At 38.8% G+C, this 20638-nt stretch overlaps 1 protein-coding gene across 2 annotated transcripts in view; it reads left to right on the forward strand.

Annotated features, from left to right (window-relative positions):
* The window catches only part of LOC127443782 (D-glucuronyl C5-epimerase B-like), a 90007-nt gene that overhangs the window by 46436 nt on the left and 22933 nt on the right, over positions 1-20638 (forward strand). For both annotated transcript variants that reach the window (XM_051702673.1, XM_051702683.1), the window contains exon 2: positions 1469-1572. Coding sequence is in view for 1 of the 2 variants with exons in the window: in XM_051702683.1 (XP_051558643.1) it covers positions 1563-1572 (10 nt within the window). In the remaining variant the exon portion in view is untranslated. The remainder of the gene's footprint in view (positions 1-1468; positions 1573-20638) is intronic.

A 20638-nucleotide genomic window follows, 5' to 3' on the forward strand; every position in this document is an offset into this window, starting at 1 on the left:
GATGTATTTGAAGGCCTACCTTCAGTCTCAGTGCCTCTTTGCTTGACATCATGGGAAAATCAAAAGAAATCAGTCCAAAAACTGTGGACCTCCACAAGTCTGGTTCATCCTTGGGAGCAATTTCCAAAGGACTGAAGGTACCACATTTATCTGTATAAACAGTAGTACGCAAGTATAAACACCATGTCCACGCAGCCATCCTACCGCTCAGGAAGGAGATTCATTCGGTCTCCTAGAGATGAACGTAGTTTTGTGCAAAAAGTGCAAATCAATCCCAGAACAACAACAAAGGACCTTGTGAAGATGCTGGAGGAAACAGGTAGACATGTATCTATATCCACAGTAAAACGAGTCCTATATCGACATAACCTGAAAGGCTGCTCAGCAAGGAAGAAGCCAGTGCTTCAAAACTGCCATATAAAAGCCAGATTACAGTTTGCAAGTGCACATGGGGACAAATTTCTTACTTTTTGGAGAAATTTCCTCCTGGTCTGATGAAACAAAAATGGAACTGTTTGGCCATAATGACCATCGTTATGTTTGGAGGAAAAAGGGTGAGGCTTGCAAGCCGAATTACACCATCCCAACCGTGAAGCATGGGGGTGGTAGCATTATGTTTTGGGGGTGCTTTGCTGCAGGAGGGACTGGTGCACTTCACAAAATAGATGGCATCATGAGGAAGGAAAATTATGTTGATTATATTGAAGCAACATCTCAAGACATCAGCCAGGAAGTTAAAGCTTGGTCACAAATGGGTCTTCCAAATGGACAATGACCTCAAGCATACCTCCAAAGTTGTGGCAAAATGGCTTAAGGACAACAAAGTCAAGGTATTGGAGTGGCCATCACAAAGCCCTGACCTCATCTGATAGAACATTTGTGGGCAGAACTGAAAAAGTGTGTGTGAGCAAGGAGGCCTAAAAACCTGACTCGGTTACACCAGTTCTGTCTGGAGGAATGGGCCAAAATTCCAGCAACTTATTGTGAGAAGCTTGTAGAAGGCAATCCAAAATGTTTTACCCAAGTTAAACAATTTAAAGGCAATGCTACCAAATACTAACAAAGTGTATGTAAACTTCTGACCCACAGAGAATGTGATAAAAGCTGAAATAAATCATTCTCTCTACAATTATCCTGACATTTCACAAAGTAAAGTAGTGATCCTAACTGACCTAAGACAGGCAATGCTTTCTACGAAACTGAGTTTAAATGTATTTGGCTAAGGTGTATGTAAACTTCTGACTTCAACTGTATCTTAAATTGGACCACTACTTCAGAAGAGATGGTCTCAGTGTTAACATTAGTCCTCAGTTTGCAGATATAACCCCTAAAACCGTGTTTTTTCAGGGCAGTCAAGTTTCTTGAAAACAAAGAAATTTCAGTGTTTTTAAGTTGTTACAATTTGTGCACTATCCCGACCGCTTAACTGGAGTAATTCCTTGTACGGTTTCTTTTTCCTTTGTTTCAGGTATGACAGACTACTCTGTGAAGCAGATCCCTAAATGAGCTGTTGCAGGGGAGCAAAACTGTGGCATACAGCGCAGTCAGAGTTTCTCTGGTGAATGGAGCTGGGTAAGAAATATGATTGAGTGGTGTTATTTACACCTAGCTATAAAGCTAGCAACCAGCTAACCTCAATGTGTTGTTCATGCAATCTTGTTCGAAATGTAATAATGGCTCCACAGTTGATTTATGTTAAAAGCATTCTCTTGGATCTTTGCTGATCATGGTGATTTGAAGTTCTTTGTAACTATAATCAGAGCCCAGATACTAAATAGCTCCATCACTGACTAAACTAAATTTACTTAAAAGGACTTATAACTCTACATTAGTCAATCAGTGCAACAGTTAGACTTCTAGGAAGGTGTAAATGTAATTGTGTGGTCTGATTTAGTTTAAGCCCTGTGAAATGCAAGAAACCTACGAATCTGTTATTCAAAGAGAACTTATCGTTAGCCTATTTTTAGCCATAAAACCCTGTTTTTTTTTTGTTTTTTTTGGCTTATTAAATTTGTGACCAAGAAATGGCATGTTGTGCATTTCTTCATTTTACGTCATAATTATTTTTAGTTTTTTTTTCAAAATCTACTATTTCTGGGTTACTAATTAAGTGTAAGCAAGTTTGTGACATTGACCAATGTTCAAAAGATTAGATTTCATTGCTTACATTGAAGCACACTAGATGTTTTTTTTGTTGTTGTTTTTTTTAAACATTTCCTACGTCCCATGTAACCTACCTAGATGGCTCAATAGGACTGAAAAACCTTGTAAACACCACAGTCGATCCAACTGAGCTTGATCCATCAGATTGAAAGTGATGTTATAGACCTAAAAATAATCTATTAAATAGAAGAATATAAGCCATGTAAAACTTTGAATCTGACTTTTCTCAATTGGATTCAAAAATACCTTGCGCACATGTGCAGTGAACAGTGCTTTTTATGAATTCCAAATGGATTAGAAATGACACTATGCTTCACATATTCACATATTTAATTAAATAACTGAACATACCCCTAATTTGCACATACATTACCATTTGTACATGTACATACGCCATTCTGTTATATGTCCTATTATTTTTATGTCTATTTATACTCTTACCTTGTTTTATATCCCGTGTCTCACTGTAATGTTCTGTGTGCACTTGTGTCTCCTATCACCAAAAAACATTCCTTGTGTACGTGAGAACATTTGGCAATAAAGCACATTCTGATTCTGCTTGCTGCTGGAACATAATTTATACAAAACAATGGCATTGGCAACACACATTTTTAAGGGTATTGGGGCTCGCACTGTATATTCTGCTGGGCTCATTATGTCCTTTTATGACAATCCCTTAAAGCAAAAAAAGAACATTGTTCTAAAAAAAATTACCATTTCCATATCTATAAACAACTCTCTCCTGCAATCTTCGTACTGTCCAGAGATGCCTGGTTATTGGAGGAGGAATGGGCATAAGGCTAATATAGTTAAGCCAGACAGGATGTTGGGTCGCTGCTAATTCTCTTTGTTTTGCGAGTAAAGTTAGTAACATAAGAAATCTTTTTGGCATATTTATTTTAGATATGTCAACAAAGCAAAAATGGCAATTACCGACTTTGGTGCCATGCTTGCGGTGGCTTCCTCTGCTTCAGAATGCAAAGACTGACTCTCTTTGCATATGCTGAAGTTTTGTTTGGAATACATGTAATGCACATGTAAATGAATATTTGTATGTGATTGCAAAGTTTAAGGAACATATAAACAGTATATCAATCGGATTAAATTTATTTGGATTGAAGAAAATGAATGTATGTTAACGTACTCGATTACTTGGATCAGCAGGTTTTGACAACTTTTTACAATTTTTGCAGTCCATGCAACCTCCAATGCATGATGTCATTAAAGCAAAAAGGACATACCAAATACTAAGAAATTCTGAAATTCATGTACTTTTTTCTACCTTTTACTGAAACTATGCTGATTGTAATGAAAACCTTTGTATTAAAATTTGAAAGAGGGCAAAACAGAAGCATATTCATTTGTACACTCAAACTTAATAAGAAATTCATTTTAAAGAAATATATTTTTAAAAAATGAACAACAAAAAAAAAAAATCAATCAATAAATAAATAAATAAAATAATTAACATGGAGCACTGCATCACCAACATCAAAGTCGCTTATGTTGCCGGAAATTGTAAACACTCATTAGTCGCTCTTTCACATTACTGTCAGTATGAAAGGCTCTTAAGAGTGAATGCTGTGTGTTTGCTAGTGCAGTTTGTGAACTGTTTGTATGTGGGTCATAATGGCTCTGTCAGATGGTTTGATGAGAAGTGTTTAATCCCCTGTTGACAATAAGATTGTAAGTAATTGTAATTGTTTTTGGTAATATAACAACTCTAATCCCCTGACTGCTGATGAATTTGATGAGTGGGCATTAACTTTGAAGCAATTTCTTTGTTAACCCACTGCAAGAAGATATATGCCTAGAAACACTGTTTAATGGAGCAGCACCAATTTAAATAGGCCATTGACCAGCAAATTTGCAATCAAATTTGTAATAAACGGGCCTGATGTATAAATGTTGCGTACGCACAAAGTGGGCATTGAAATGTGCGTAAGCAATTTTCCACGAACATATCATGATTTATAAAAAAAAATAAACTTGCCATAAATATGTGCGCACCGTCCGGACACACTTGACTGTGCGTACGCACTCTTTTACTGGTGTGTGTGAATTGGCGACTCCAGTTGGACAAATAATGAACTAAACAGACTGATTATAAACTCTGATTTTCATTTAATTCACATATAGAATAAAAAAGTATGTAGTTAAGCACTTGAAACAGAAGTAATCATTATCAAGCCAATAGTAGGCTATATTATTATTATTATGTAACTAATTGAAAAGGCATTCAAATATAAGCTGTAAAAGGGAAATATTGGTTTGGGATGTGCTGCATTTGGAGAACTTTCCTATGTCATCATAGAGAAGGAACATACAGTAACTACAAATGACAGTGAAGATTTCTTAGTTTGAGATATTTTCTGGTCTATTACAATCATGTAATGAGATAAGTACAGCATTTGAATAAAGATTATCTGTAATGCGATGCGCACTTGACTCTGACTGACGTGAAATGGCTTGGTAAAATGGACAGTAGCTATAAGACCGGCACTGCTGGCCACATTCAGTAGTCGAACGGACCATTGGAGAGACATGTCTCATCAGAAACTGTATTGTACAGCTGCACACAGGTACAGCAATGCACACAAAATGCGAATCAAATGTGCTGCCTGCTCCACTTCATCGCAGTGAAACACCCGTTCTAGTCTAATTAAAACATTATGAAAAGTACATTTGCCGTTCAGCTGTTTTTTGAATACAAAATACCAGTCAAATATAAAATCTTTGTAATCCGATGATATCAGACAATGCTGCACAAAGAATTTTAATAATTTTGGTTTTGTTTCCAGTACTAAATATTTAACTTCTCAATAAAAACACCCTTAAAAAGGTTTTCTGAGAAGCAAAATTGCTTAGGTTAGATTTATGTCTGCAAAGATAAAAACATTTTGCCAAGGGATATTCAAGATGTATTCTTTGAAAACAAGTTCATATCATAAAAATTATGGTTCTACACGCTGCAGTATCTAACCTTATATGTGGCATTTACAGTCTTATCTCTTATAATACAGTTTCTTGTACCGTTAAATGCAGTAATCATGTGTCTGGATGGTGAAATGCATATGGTAATTGTATGCAGATTACATTGCATAGTAAAAACAGGCATTGTACACTCCATATATGGTTATTTTGGGGAGGAGACGGGGTGGGGATTGAATCACGTGCATGTACGCACAATCTTCCGCTAGTTGGGATTTATTAAGGGAACTATGCGCAGGTTCTGGCATACGTACAGTTTTATAAATCAGAATTGTTTTGGTTTGTACGCAAAATCTGACTTGTGCTTACACACACTTTTAGGAAGGAATCTAAGCAGAGTTTTATACATGAGGCCCCTGTTATTTAATAATATCAGTAGTCTGTTATTTGTAGTGTATATATCATTTAACTGCACAGCTCCCCATGTTGTTGGATTGCCTTTACATAATGTTGGAAAAAACTAAACAAAAAAAGACGTCACAACACCAATTAGAAGTAAAGCAGGTCATGTTAGAGGTACTGTTAGTGCTCCACCAGTACATTTTTGCAAGATGACTAACATATGACGAAGTATAAGGGAATACTCATTCATATGACGAAAGCTCTACCTGATTTGTTAGGTTTAGGTTTAGGGGTTGGGTTATAGTTTCTCTGACCAATCAGGTAACACTTTCCTGATGAATATTACTGAATCATCAAATCAGTTTAAATCTCTTTTTAAAATTTTAAAATTTAAAATCATCAAAACCCTTTTACTCATGAATATTAATTACTCTTCAATGACATGACATACAGTACATCCCCATGAAGATGTCACAACTATATATACAGTATATCCTCCAGAGACCCGAGCGTGACTGCTGTGTGCAGTTCCATTTCCCTTTTTTTTTTTTTTTTTTTTTAAGTTGTAAGAGTAGCCCCCAATAAACATGACTTTTTTTTTTCTTTTTTTTTATAACAGAAAATAGTCTTCCTAAAAAAGAATGTCCTCACTAACCAAGCCATAGAAAGTCTCATAAAATTATGTTTTCAGTAGTGTTAGTTATTCATGTTTTTCAGACATTACAGACATTACAGCTGCTATTTTGTAAAGCTGATTTGGAACAATGTGTATTGGGAAAAGCACAATTAAAAAAACTATATTGTTTGTAATACAATAAATAAAAATTATTTGACTTGATTTGACTTATGTTACAATGTTTTTTTTTTTTGCTACTTTGACAACAAAATCTCAATGTTCTCTTTTTGCACTGTCAAACAAACAAGTGATAGCCAGTGCTCAAGCATTTAACCAATCAGAAATTAGCATAAATAATTCTGATTCAAAGTAATGGCCAGCATCATCCAATCAGTGCCAACTATGTTAACTGAGGTCCTGAACTGAGATCAGTCTTTTGGAGAAAAAAAAAAAAAATGTATCCCCTTTTCTCCCCAATTTGAAGTGCCCAATCCTCACTTATTAGTAGGTCCTCGTGGTGGCACGGTTACCTCAATCCGGGTGGCAGAGCACAAGTCTCAGTTGCCTTCGCTTCTTAGACAGTCAATCTTCGCATCTTATCACGTGACTCGTTGTGCATGACACTCCCAGCATGTGGAGGCACATGCTACTCTTTGCGATCCACGCACAACTTGCCACGCGCCCCATTGAGAGTGAGAACCACTAATCGTGACCACGAGGAGGTTACCCCATGCGACTCTACCTTCCCTAGCAACTGGGCCAATTTGGTTGCTTAGGAGACCTGGCTGGAGTCACTCAGTTTAAATTAAATTATGCATAGCGTATAGACAAAACACACAGTCCACGCTGTAGGACATGGGGTCGCACGAAAATAACTGCCCCCTTAAACTTAATAGCTGGTTTTGCCACCTTTAGCAGCAACACTGCAACAAAACGCATCTGATAAATGGAGATCAGTCTTTCACAACACTATGGTGGAATTTTGGCCCATTCCTCTTTGCAGAACTGTTTAGTTCAGCCACATTGGAGGGTTTTCGAGCATGAACTGCCCATTTAAGGTCCTGCCACAGCATCTCGGGTTCAAGTCAGGTCTTTGACTAGGCCACTCCAAAATGTTAATTTAGCTTCTTTTGAGCCATTCAGAGGTGGACTTACTCCTATGCTTTGGATCATTGTCTTGCTGCATAATCCAGTTGTGCTTGAGCTTCAACTCATGGACTTGTTGGGCCTCATGTATTCAGATAGAAGACAAAGGCAGGCCTAACACAGTCGTAAAAACCTAACTCAAGCCCCCACATTCCAAGTCGTAAATTAGACTGATAAAAATCGCGCCAAAATCAAACAAAGGGAGTCCAAAACAGACTACAAATCCCATGAAGCCTTGCTCACTAAAGGATCGAACTCTTAACTCCTATTGGATGAGGCACACAACAGAACGTCCCTCAAACATGACTTCATCAGGAGTTGAAATACCTCTGAAATGCTTCTGGGATTTGCTTCCAGCAACTTTGTTCACCGAGTATAGACACAGCTCATCGCTGCTCTCAGGTGCAACTTCGTGGCACAAGGAAGTAACGTCCGACTTGAAACTGTGGCCATATAATCTCCATCTCGCTGGACGAGTTGAGATTACTCTGTGTTCAACCGAACACTCTAACGGATCCGAAGGAGACCGCCGAGCAAACCACGTCTTCATCCGTTTACCTGCAGAAGTGAAGAGATTAAAGATTTCTCTTCCATCTTCAATCAAGTTGGCATTTCTGAGTTCTCCGCCAGCCCACCGAGAATCAACAGCCGTGCCTGCCAACAGAGCGAGGAAACGGCCTCCCGTCATCATCCGAGCCTCAAGGAACTGGGTCGGAATTAAAGGACAGATGAACACACATTCTGTCCTCATGCAATTCAAGTAAGAGGTTTACGTCTGGGCAGAGATAGAATATTATAGTGTGTTATTCTTGTGTTTCAAGGTTTTTTGCTTGTACAGTTTACGGACCGCCATGTCCGCTCATTATTAATACTCAGGGTATTAATTATCATGAATTTGTTTTGCTGTATTGTGGTCCAACCAAATTGGACTGTTGTGCAATTTCGCCATCGCGGGTGAGACAGGTAAACTGAGTTCATCCATTAAAGAGTCAAATAACGCGGGACTGTTTACGAGCCATCCACCGCGTCTCTGAGTGATAAACTAACAGCTGCTTTCTCTCCCACGATCACGAAATCGGCTTTAGGGCCGTCACTTCTCTCTCTCTCGTACTAACCACACACACACATATGCACGTGACCCCTCACAAACATTCTGGCACACATTTTTGGCTCGTAGATTGCTTAATGCTAAAGCCCAGCTTTGCCCCTAAACTATTGTACAAGTGGATACACGCGGTAACTGGTAGACGCCATTGACTGGTTTCTCTCCGCCCCCTTTCGCGGTCATATTCCCTGGCCGGAAGTCTCGCGTGACATACTCTCCACGAGAGTCACGTCCGCCATTTTGTGCGTTTCCCTCCTTACACACACACACACACACACTTTATGTGTTATAGGATTATTTTTATTCCTATATCTAATCATATCACTGTTTAGTTTGTAGTTGTAAGTTGGAAGTTTATTGACTGCATTGTATTAATTATTAATTGATATTACTGCATAAATAAACTTTATTTATGTTACAAAGAGAAGTGTTTTGGTTTGTTTTGCATACACCTGTGTCATGCTGACGGGATGTCATTGCTCGGATTCAAACCTACATTCATTGTTTTTTTTTCCTGAAAATCGATATTCTTTGGATGTCGATTTTCCTAAGAAAACAATCTAATATTGAGACTGTTTTACTATCTGGTTATTAGTCCCTGATTCCAGGGTGGTGCCCCGTCAATGTTAATTCTTATTGATATTCTGTTGATTTTTGATAATTGATAATTGTCTTCGATGATTGTTGAATTTGATCAATAAGCTAGTGTTAATTTTAATTAATGTTTCATCAATGTTAACAATTAACGATTATCTTTGATAACTGTTGATTTAAAGGATTAAAAAAGCTAACATTGATTCTCATCAATGTTCTATTGATTTTAATAATTAATAATTGTCTTTGGTAATTATTAATTATTGCTAATAACCAAACTTGCTCCTAAACGTAGCACACTACATTTACTGGAGCCCCATATGAGGTTTTAATGAGTTAGATTCAATTAATTAATTTATTAATTAATAACTAAAGAAATAATTATTAATTATTTCTGATAGTAACACTAATCTAAACAACCAATAAAGCCCTACATACTGATGACCGGACTTTCTCTGTTAGGATTTTCTGGTAGAGTGCAGAATTCATGTTTCCCTCAATTATTGCAAGTCGCCCTGCCCTGAAGCAGCAAAGTATCCCCACACCATCACACTACCACCACCATGCTTGACCGTAGGTATGATGTTCTTTTTGCAGAATTCTGTGTTTGATTTATGCTAGATGTAACGAGACCCCTGTCTTCCAACCAGTTCCACTTTCGACTCATCAGTCCACAGAACATTCTCCCAGAAGGTTTGAATATCATCAAGGTGTGTTTTGGCAAAATTCAGACTAGCCTTAATGTTCTTCTGGGTTAGCAGTGGTTTTCGCCTCGCCACACTTCCATGGATGGCAATTTGGCCAGTGTCTTTCTGATAGTGGAGTCATGAACAGTGACCTTTATTGATGCAAGAGAGGCTTGCAGTTCCTTGGATATTGTTCTTGGCTTTTTTGTGACTTCCTGGATTAGTCGTCACTGTGCTCTTGGAGGAATTTTGGAAGGTCAGCCAATTCTGGGAAGGTTCACTACTGTGCCAAGTTTTCTCCATTTGGATTTAATGGCTTTCACTGTGGTTCTTTGGAGTCCCATAGCCTTTGAAATAGCTTTGTAACCCTTCCCAGACTGATGTATTTCAGTCACCTTTTTCCTCATTTCTGGAATTTCTTTTAACCTTGGCTTATTGTGCTACTGGGTGAGACATTTTAGCCAACCTCATTCTGCTGAAAAAGTTCTATTTAGGTGTTGATTTTATTGAACAGGGCTGGCAGTAATGAGGCCTGGGTGTGTCTAGTCCAGCTGAACCCCATTATGAATGCAGTTTCATAGATGTGGGGATTTAGTGACTAAAGGGCAAATACTTTTTCACACAGGCCCAGTTGTTATTGGATAACTTTCTTGCTTCAATAAATAGCATTATCATTTAAAAACTGTATTTTGTGTTTACTCAGTTTGCCTTTGATTTATGTTAGATTTTGTTTGATTTTTTTTTACACAATTTAATATGAGATACAGAATACACAAAAACAGAAGAAATCAGGATGGGGCAAATACTTTTTCACAGCACTGTATTTATTTATTTATTTATTTTGGATTGCCTTTTGAATGATTATTTTTTTTAATCCACAGAAAATGTTTTGTTTCATTCTCAGACTGTACACCCACAGACAGCCAGTCTGATGCATACTGCAGACAGACTTTTAAAGCACTTCCTCAATCTTGCAAACTTTATAAAGATGGAAAAGGATATAAAAAGAAGCCTTGAAAATGCCAGTCAGTACTGTTCAATCACTTATTAAGAAGTGGAAAATTCTGGGATCTCTTGATACCAAGCCAAGGTCAGGTAGACCAAGAAAGATTTCAGCCACAACTGCCAGAAGAATTGTTCGGGATGCAAAGAAAAACCCACAGCTAATCTCAGGAGAAATACAGGCTGCTCTGGAAAAAGATGGTGTGGTTGTTTCAAGGAGCACAATATGACGATACTTGAACGAAAATGAGCTGCATGGTCGAGTTGCCAGAAAGAAGCCAATGCCACAAAAAAGCCCGGTTACAATATGCCCAACAACACCTTGACATGCCTCACAGCTTCTGGCACACTGTAATTTGGAGTGACGAGACCAAAATAGAGCTTTATGGTCACAACCATAAGTGCTATGTTTGGAGAGGGGTCAACAAGTATTGTGCTCCTTAAAACAACCACACCATCTTTTTCCAAAGCAGCCTGTATTTCTCCTGAGGTTACCTGTGGGTTTTTCTTTGTATCCCAAACAATTCTTCTGCCAGTTGTGGCTGAAATCCCTGAATTTTCCACTTCTTAATAAGTGATTGAACAGTACTGACTGACATTTTCAAGGCTTTGGATATCTTTGTATATTCTTTTCCATCTTTATAAAGTTCCATTACCTTGTTACGCGGTCTTTTGACAGTTCTTTTCTGCTCCCCATGGCTCAGTATCTAGCCTGCTCAGTGCATCCACGTGAGAGCTAACAAACTCATTGACTATTTATACACAGACACTAATTGCAATTTAAACCTGTGTGTGTCACCTTGTGTGTCTGTAACGAGGCCAAACATTCAAGGGTATGTAAACTTTTGATCAGGGCCATTTGGGTGATTTCTGTTATCATTATGATTTAAAAATGAGCCAAACAACTATGTGATAATCAATGGCTTCTTATGATCACTATCCTTAAAAGACAGCTTTTTTTGCATGATCAGTCATATTTTCAAAATCAATGCCAAAATTTCACAATTTCTGCCAGGGTATGCAAACTTTTGAGCACAACTGTATATACACCAAATCAACTTTTAACCCCCATTATTCCCTGACCCTCAACAAATGTCCCTGTGGTCAAACATGAGAATAAAAAATAAAAATAAAAAAATGAATAAAACTCTGGACACTTTTGTCCATACCACGTGCAAATGCAAGATAACGGGGTGTAACTTAACTTCTCCGGTTAGTTTGATAGAAAGGCTATGCAATGGCAAAATAGGGGCAAGAACTTCCTGTTCTATACAGAACCAAGGAGGGGCTCTCTTAGGTGGAAGCGACCTATGAGCCAAATGTCTGAGACCGAATGCATAATAATAAAACAAATCTTGGGTAGGCCTAGCCCACCTTTGTCAATCGACCTATGTAACTTACTGAAGTGTAATCTGGGACATTTACCATTCCAAATGAAGGACTTCTCTATGCTATCAAATTGTTTGAAATAAGAGAGGGGGACATCTATAGGGAGAGATTGTAGAAGGTAGTTGAATTTTGGAATTCATTTTAATAAAATTAACCTTCCCAATCATAGATAAATGTAATGAAGCCCACCTGCCCACATCGCGCTCAAACCTTTTTATTAAAGGGTCAAAATGTACTAAATAAATTACACAGATTTGTTGGGAATAAAATACCCAAATACTTAATGCCCTGTTTGAGCCAAAGCTTCGGATTTAGACCAATTAACTCTGTATCCTGAGAACGTAGAAAAGGAATTAATAATTCTGTGGAGGCAAGGCATAGATCTAGTAGGGTTGGAGACAAATAATAAAATATAATCTGCGTAAAGCAAAAGCTTATGCACCACACCTCCCACAATCACCCCTGGAAAGTCATCCTCCTTTCTTATCGCAGCTGCTAATGGTTCCAGGGCAAGACAGAACAATAATGGGGAAAGAGAGCAACCCTGCCGGTTCCAGAGTAAAATAATCTGAAATTAATCCATTTGTTTGTACCACCGCTACCGGGTATCTATAAAGTAACTTAATCCATCCAATAAAAGTATTCCCGAACCCATAAATTTCCAAAATCTTAAAAAGATAATCCCATTCTACCATACAAAACGCCTTTTCAGCATCAAGTGAGATGGCAGCAACCGGAGTCTGATCATTCACCACTGACCACATGATATTGATGAAACGCCTAATGTTATCAGAAGAGCTACTGCCCCGAATAAACTCCACCTGATCTATTTGTATAAGAGATGTCATAACATTTCTTAATCAGCTAAAATTTTTGACAGTATTTTAACGTCTAGCTGGATCAGGGAAATTGGATGGTAACTCTTACACTCACTTGGATCTTTGTCCTTTTTAAGAATCAAACTGATCCGGGCTTGTGTCATGGTTGGCGAAAGTTTTCCATTCTTTAATGATTCTGTATAAACTTCTAGCAAAATGGAACCAGTTCTGTAGCATAAGATCTAAAAAATATAGTGGCAGTGCCATCTGGCCCCGGAGCCTTGCCTGTAGGCAAGGCCTTAATTACCTCGCCAAGCTCCTCCAAGTTTATCTCAGAATCAAGAGAATTTTTTTGCTCAGTTGTCAGTTTAGGAAGTTCTAATGGTTCCATAAAGTTTCTAATATCCTTATCAGTAGACTGACGTGAACTATAGAGATCAAGATAGAATTCTTTAAAAGCATTATTAATATCTATGGCTGAGGTAAATATTTCACCACCAGCAGATTTCACTGTGGGAATGATAGAAAGACTCTGTTTTGTATATCTAGTCAGAAGTTTCCCTGCCTTGTCCTCCAACTCAAAGTATGACTGTCTTGCCCTGAATAGCCAAAACTCCACCTTCTGCGACAAAATAGTATTATTTCTTTATTTCAATCAGGTCAATTCTGAGGCCATTAGACGACATTTGGCGCTTCAGCTCTCACTTTTAATATTCCTTTCCAATTCCACGAGTTCTTGTGCTTTTGGATTTTTTGGTGAATGAGGCATACTGTATGATCCGGCCCCTAAGAACCGCCTTAAGTGCCTCCCAAGCTACGCCCACAGAGGATATTGAGGACCAGTTGGTATCCATATAGACATTGATTTCAGCCTTTAGCATGTGTTGGAATTCAGGATTTTGCAAAAGGGATGCATTAAAGTGCCAACTGTATGATCTATTTTTCTCCATATGTGGCAACACCTCAACACACCACGACATGATCAGAGACTAAAATGTTTCCAGTTGAGCAATCAGCAACAGATGAAATGAGGGACTTGGATATATAAATAAAATCTATTCTAGAATAAAACTTTTGGACTAATGGAAAAAAATGTATAGTTCCTACCAGATGAGTTCAAAAGTCTCCAAATATCTGTAAGACCAAGATTTTTACACATCCTGTGAAGAGTCAGTGTTGCTCTAGGGGGCTTGCACACTTTTGCTTCACTGTGATCAAGGACCGAGTCCATCAAAAGATTAAAGTCCCCTCCCAATATTATATCATGAAGGGTGCCAGTGGCTTGCAACATCCCTTCAAGACCTATAAAAAAGCCCTGATCATCAACGTTAGGTGCATATATATTAGCCAAAATAAGACTTTGTCCCTGAATTTCAGCTAAAACAATAAGGACTCTTCCTAATTTATCTTTACTCTCTTTGAGACATTTTAATTGTAGATGTTTACTTATTAGTTTAATGATTCCCCTGCTCTTACTTGAGCCAGCACTATGAAAAAATGCCCACCCCATATCTTTCCAAATGTTTCAGCTTCCTGCGGAGAAGGGTGCATTTCTTGAAGAAACACTATATCATATTTCTTACACTTAAGAAGAGAAATAACCTTCCTTCCTTTTTATGGGGTGCCTCAACCCATTCACATTCCACGTGGAGAGAGACAATCCACTCATATTAACATTTGACATTTTGACATAAGAAAAAATAGATTGTGGTTAAAAACAAGATTATAAAGACCACATTCCAACATTAGTGCACCCATCAAAACCTGAACATTCCCCAGAACAAAACAAACAGAAAAAAGAAAAACATGCACATTAATCCTGCGCACGTCCCTCCGAACTCTACGAGCCTACGAGAACCCCTGTGACAACTTTGCCATTGGATTATTCAAGTCTGGTGTTTAGGCAGGATAAACACAAAGAGCATGTAGATTCATCCATAAAACTGTCCGTAGGGTGTGTTACTCTACAAAATAAACTCCAGCCGCTAGGCAGAACCAGCACAAAAAAGCATGCAAATTCGTTAAACAGTCAAAGAAATGTTCAGTGAGCCAGTCCACTCGGCTGCAACATGAGTGCAAACAAATGACTTAATCACTCCAATGACTTTGCAAGAAATACTTCACAAAACAAACTGCAGGCAAAATGAGGAGTAAGTACAAAGAGCACGTAGATTCATCCATAGAACTGTCCTGAAGGTGTCTTACTCTACAAAATAAACTCCAGCCGATAGACAGAACCAGCACAAAAAAAAAGCGCTCAGTTTCCTCGAACAGTCAAGTGAATGTTCAGTGAGCCGTTCCACTTGGCTGCAGCATGAGTACCACAAGATGATTTACTCCATTGACTTTATGAAGGACATCGCTTGCTGTGGGCATGTGAATGTTTTACAGCCATCCTTAACATCTTTTAATGTCTCCAGAGCCCGAGGATTTTGAATTCTTTGACATATTGTCCTCCTAGAACAGTTATGGAACAGTGTATCGAATCTCACCATTTTACATAATTAAGTGTTAAAATTAGCAAAGTGCGCAGAGCTCGCCGTTCACACGTCTGATCCTCGCATGGCATCACGTGACTCCCGACATTTCAAATACTTAAAGTAGTGATCATAACTGACCTAAGACAGGGAATGTTTCTACGATTAAATGTCAGGAATTGTGAAAAACTAAGTTTAAATGTATTTGGCTAAGATGTATGTAAACTTCTGACTTCAACCGTACACCGCAGTATGGACCAGATCGTTTGCACCTGGCTATACGACACTAACTTTTAAAGGAATAGTTCCACAAAAAACGAAAATTCTCTCATTTACTCACCCTTATGCCATCCCAGATGTGCATGACTTTCTTTCATCTGCTGAACTCAAATGAAGGTTTTTAGAAGAATTTCTCTGCTCATTTGGTCCATACAATGCAAGTGAATGGGTGCCAAAATTTTGAAGCTCCAAAAATCACACAAGTCAGCATTAAAGTAATCCATAAGACTCCAGTTTTTAAATGTATATCATTAGAAGTGATATGATCGGTGTGGGTGAGGAACAGATCACTTTTAAATTCTTGTGTTTTTGGTGATTCACATTCTTCATGCATACCGCCCCCTACTGGGCAGGGAGACAAATTTCAAGCAAATAGGACTTAAATATTGATCTGTTTCTCACCCACACCTGTCATATCGCTTCTGAAAATATAGATTAAAACACTGGAGTCATATACTTTTACATACATACTTTTATGATACCTTTATGTGCTTTTTGGAGCATCAATATTTTGGCACCCATTCACTTGCATTATATGGACCTACAGAGCAGTGATACTCTTCTAAAAATCATATTTTGTGTTCTGCAGAAGAAAGAACGTCATACACATCTGGGGTGGCATGAGGGTTAGTAAATGATGAGAGAACTTTCATTTTTGGGTGAACTATCCCTTTAATGGCTATATTGTGTACTAGGACTAAACAGTCTTCTTTGCAGCTTTTTAGTAAGTTTCTCTATTATCAGTCCTTTATTGATCACACACCTCTGCTCTTGCCAGCTGCTCTTGGATTTGTTGTGGTATGTGGTGAATTGCATTAATGTTGTAGACAATGTAAGTTTTCCTTGGGCTTCCAAGGAGCTGTTGATGGAACGTGTGTTGATTTAGACAGTAAGTCACAACCAGGATAATTTCATAAATCATAAAATAACAATAAAATATTTTTTTCATTATCATCTGACCACTGTATGTTGCAAATGTTTTTTTGTTATTCAACTATAAACTCTGGATCTGAACCATTGAAGGAGAGAAAATAGCACCATGCCTCATTCTAATATCAGATCAAACCTGTACAGAGGTTGTCATTTGATCTGATGCACATGAGCCATTTTTTTTTTTTTTTAAACAAATGCAAAAATCGCATGTGCAGTAACACATTTACAATGGAAATAAATGAGACCAGTCCACAAAACGTTTTGATACACAGTATACACTGATCAGCCACAACATGAAAACCACTGACAGGTGTAGGGCTTTACTGGTTGTTTAGATCAGTGTTACTATCAGAAATAATTAATTATTTCTGTAGTTATTAATCAATATTTTAATTAATTAATTGGATCTAACTCATTAAAACCTCATATGGGACTCCAGTAAATGTAGTGTGCTACGTTTAGGAGCAAGTTTGGTTATTAGCAATAATTAATAATTATCAAAGATAATTATTAATTATAAAAATCAATAGAACATTGATGAGAATCAATGTTAGCTTTTTTTAATCCTTTAAAATCAACACATCAAAGATAATCGTTAATTGTTAACATCGATGAAACATTAAAATTAACACTAGCTTATTGATCATTCAAATTCAATCAAAGATAATTATCAATTATCAAAAATCAATAGAATATTAATAAGGATTAAAATTGACGGGGCACCACCCTGGAATCAGGGACTAATAACCGAATATTAAAACAGTCTCAATATTAGATTGTTTTCTTAGGAAAATCGACATCCGAAGAATATCGATTTTCGGGAAAAAAAACAATGAATGAAGGTTTGAATCCGAGTACTGACATCCCGTCAGCATGACACAGGCGTATGCAAAACAAACCAAAACACTTCTCTTTGTAATATAAACAAAAGTTTATTTATGCAGTAATATCAATTAATAATTAATACAATGCAGTCAATAAACTTCTGACTTACAACTACAAACTAAACAGTGACATGATTAGATATGGAAATAAAAATAATCCTAAAACATATAAGGGGTGTGTGTGACTGTGTGTGTGTGTGTGTGTGTGTGTGTGTCAGTGTGGTTAGTGAGAGAGAGAGAGAGAGAGAGAGAGAGAGAGAGAGAGAGAGAGAGAGAGAGAGATTATTCAGTGACAGCCCGAAAGCTGAGTTCGCAATAACTGGAGATAAAGCAGCCGTGTTCATCACTCAGAGACGCAGTTTTACGAGCGGGGCTCGTAAAAATCCTGCGTTATTTGACTCTAATGGATGAACTCAGTTTCTGTCTCACCCGCGATGGCAAAAATGCACAACAATCCAATTTGGTTGGACCACAATACAGCAAACAAATTTGTGATAATTAATACCCTGTGTATTAATAATGAGCGGACATGGAGATCTGTAAACTGTATAAGCAAAAAAACCTTGAAACACAAGAATAACACGCTATAATATTCTATCTCTGCCCAGACATAACCTCTTACTTGAATCGCATGAGGACACAGGTAGAATGTGTTTTCCTCCGTCCTTTAACTTTGACCCGGCTCCTTGAGGCTCGGGTGATGACGGGAGGCCGTTTCCTCGCGCTGTCGGCGGGCAGTACGGCTGTTGATTCTCAGAGGGCGGTACGGCTGTTGATTCTCGGCGGGCTGGCGGAGAACTCAGAAATGTCGACTTGATTGAAGATGGAAGAGAAATCTTTAATCTCTTCACTTCTGTAGGCCAACGGATGAAGATGCAAATTGCTCGGCAGTCTCCTTCGGATCCGTTAGAGTGTTCGGCTGAACACAGAGTAATCTCAACTCGTCCAGCGAGATGGAGATTGTATGGCTACAGTTTCAAGTCGGACATTACTTCCTTATGCCACGGGGCTGCACCGGAGAGCAGCAAAAAGCTACGTCTTTATTCGGTGAACGAAGTCGCTGGTAGCTAATTCTTTTAGCATTTCAGAATTATTTGAAGTCCTGATGATGTCATGTTTGAGGGATGTTCTGTTGTGTGCCTCATCCAATAAGAGTTGAGAGCTCGATCCTTTAGAGGGCAAGGCTTCATGGATCTGTAGTCTGTTTTGGACTCCCTTTGTTTAATTTTGGCGCGATTTTTATCAGTAAAATTTACGACTTGGTGGGGGCTTGAGTTATGTTTTCATGACTGTTAGGCCTGCCTTTGTCTTCTATCTGAACACATGAGGCCCAACACAGGTGAAGTGAATAACATTGATTAGCTCATTACAATGGCACCTGTCAAGGGGTGGGATATATTAGGCAGCAAGTGAACAGTCAGTTCTTGAATTTAATTTGTTGGAAGCAGGAAAAATGGGCAAGCGTAAGGAACTGAGTGACTTTGACAAGGCCCAAATTGTGATGGCTAGACAGCTGGGTCAGAGCATCTCCAAAATGGCAGGTATTGTGGGGTGTTCCCGGTATGCAGTGGTTAGTACCTATTAAAAGTGGTCCAAGGAAGGACAACCGGTGAACTGGCGTCAGGGTCATGGGCGCCCACGTCTCATTGATGCATGTGGGGAGTGAAGGCTAGCCCGTCTGGTCCGATCCCACAGAAGAGCTACTGTAGCACAAATTGCTGAAAAACGTAATGCTGGCCATGATAGAAAGGTGTCAGAACACGCAGTGCATCGCAGCTTGCTGCGTAGCCGCAGACCAGTCAGAGTGCCCATGCTGACCCCTGTCCTCTGCCAAAAGCGCCTACAATGGGCAGTGATAGTCAGAACTGGACCATGGAACAATGGAAGAAGGTGGCCTGGTCCGATGAATCACGTTTTCTTTTAGATCATGTGGACGGCTCTGGTGTGTCATTTACCAGGGGAAGAGGTGGCAGCAGAATGCACTATGTGAAGAAGGCAGGCCGGCGGAGGCTGTATGATGCTTTGGGCAACGTTCTGCTGGGAAACCTTGGGTCCTGGCTTTCATGTGGATGTTACTTTGACACGTACCACCTACCTAAAGATTGTTGCAGACCACGTTCACCCCTTCATGGCAATGGTATTCCCTGATGGCAGTGGCCTTTCAGCAGGATAATACGCCCTGCCACAGTGCAAAAAATGTTCAGGAATGGTTTGAGGAACATGACAAAGAGTTCAAGGTGTTGACTTGACCTCCAAATTCCCCAGATCTCAGTCCGATTGAGCATCTATGGGATGTGCTGGACCAAAAAGTCTGATCCATGGAGACCCCACCTCACAACTTATAGGACTTAAAGGATCTGCTGCTAATGTCTTGGTGCAAGATACCACAGGATACTTTCAGAGGTCTTGTGGAGTCCATGCTTCGATGGGTCAGAGCTGTTTTGGCGGCACGAGGAGGACCAACACGATATTAGGCAGGTGGTTTTAATGTTGTGGCTGATCGGTGTAAGTATAACTTAAACATGTGCTAGGATGACTCTAATGTGATAAAATCTATGTAAAGTTCTGTCCAATGTTTTAACTGACAACATAATGCTATGCTTACAGACACCCTGTAATACTGGTTACTTTAGTACAATGTCCACATGATGATACTAATGGGGCTTTTCCACTGCACGGTACAGCTCGACTCTGCTCGCTTTTTGGGGGTTTTCCACTGTGGATAGTACCTGGTACCTGGTACTTTTTTTAGTACCACCTCTAGTTCCAAGCGAGCTGAGCCAATACTAAATGTGATGTCAAAACCTTGCAGATCACTGATTGGTCAGAGAGAATCGTCACTACCAGCGTCACTGGATTTGCGACATGGGACATCAACCCGCAAGTTTTAAAGTTAGCAACAGCAATATCATTTGTTCACACAACTTTCTGTATTGTAAAAAGAAATGGCTGTGTGCAAAACAATGCCATGGTCAATAAACGAGGTGCAGACATTCCTCTCGTTAGCGCGAACGAAACGACGTGAAATGAAAGTCTTTCAGGAAGTGTCTCAGCTGTTGGCCACAAACGGCTAACACTAGACCTACCAACAGTGTAGGGAGAAGTTAAAAAAACTTAAGTGACTACAGAACCATCAAGGACCACAACAGCTGGAGTGGTTCAAACAGAAGAAAGTGGAAGTGGTTCGACCAAATGGACGCTATCTATGGCAAT

The sequence above is a fragment of the Myxocyprinus asiaticus genome, chromosome 1 (genome assembly GCF_019703515.2).
Source record: "Myxocyprinus asiaticus isolate MX2 ecotype Aquarium Trade chromosome 1, UBuf_Myxa_2, whole genome shotgun sequence".
In the NCBI taxonomy this organism is placed as follows: domain Eukaryota; kingdom Metazoa; phylum Chordata; class Actinopteri; order Cypriniformes; family Catostomidae; genus Myxocyprinus; species Myxocyprinus asiaticus.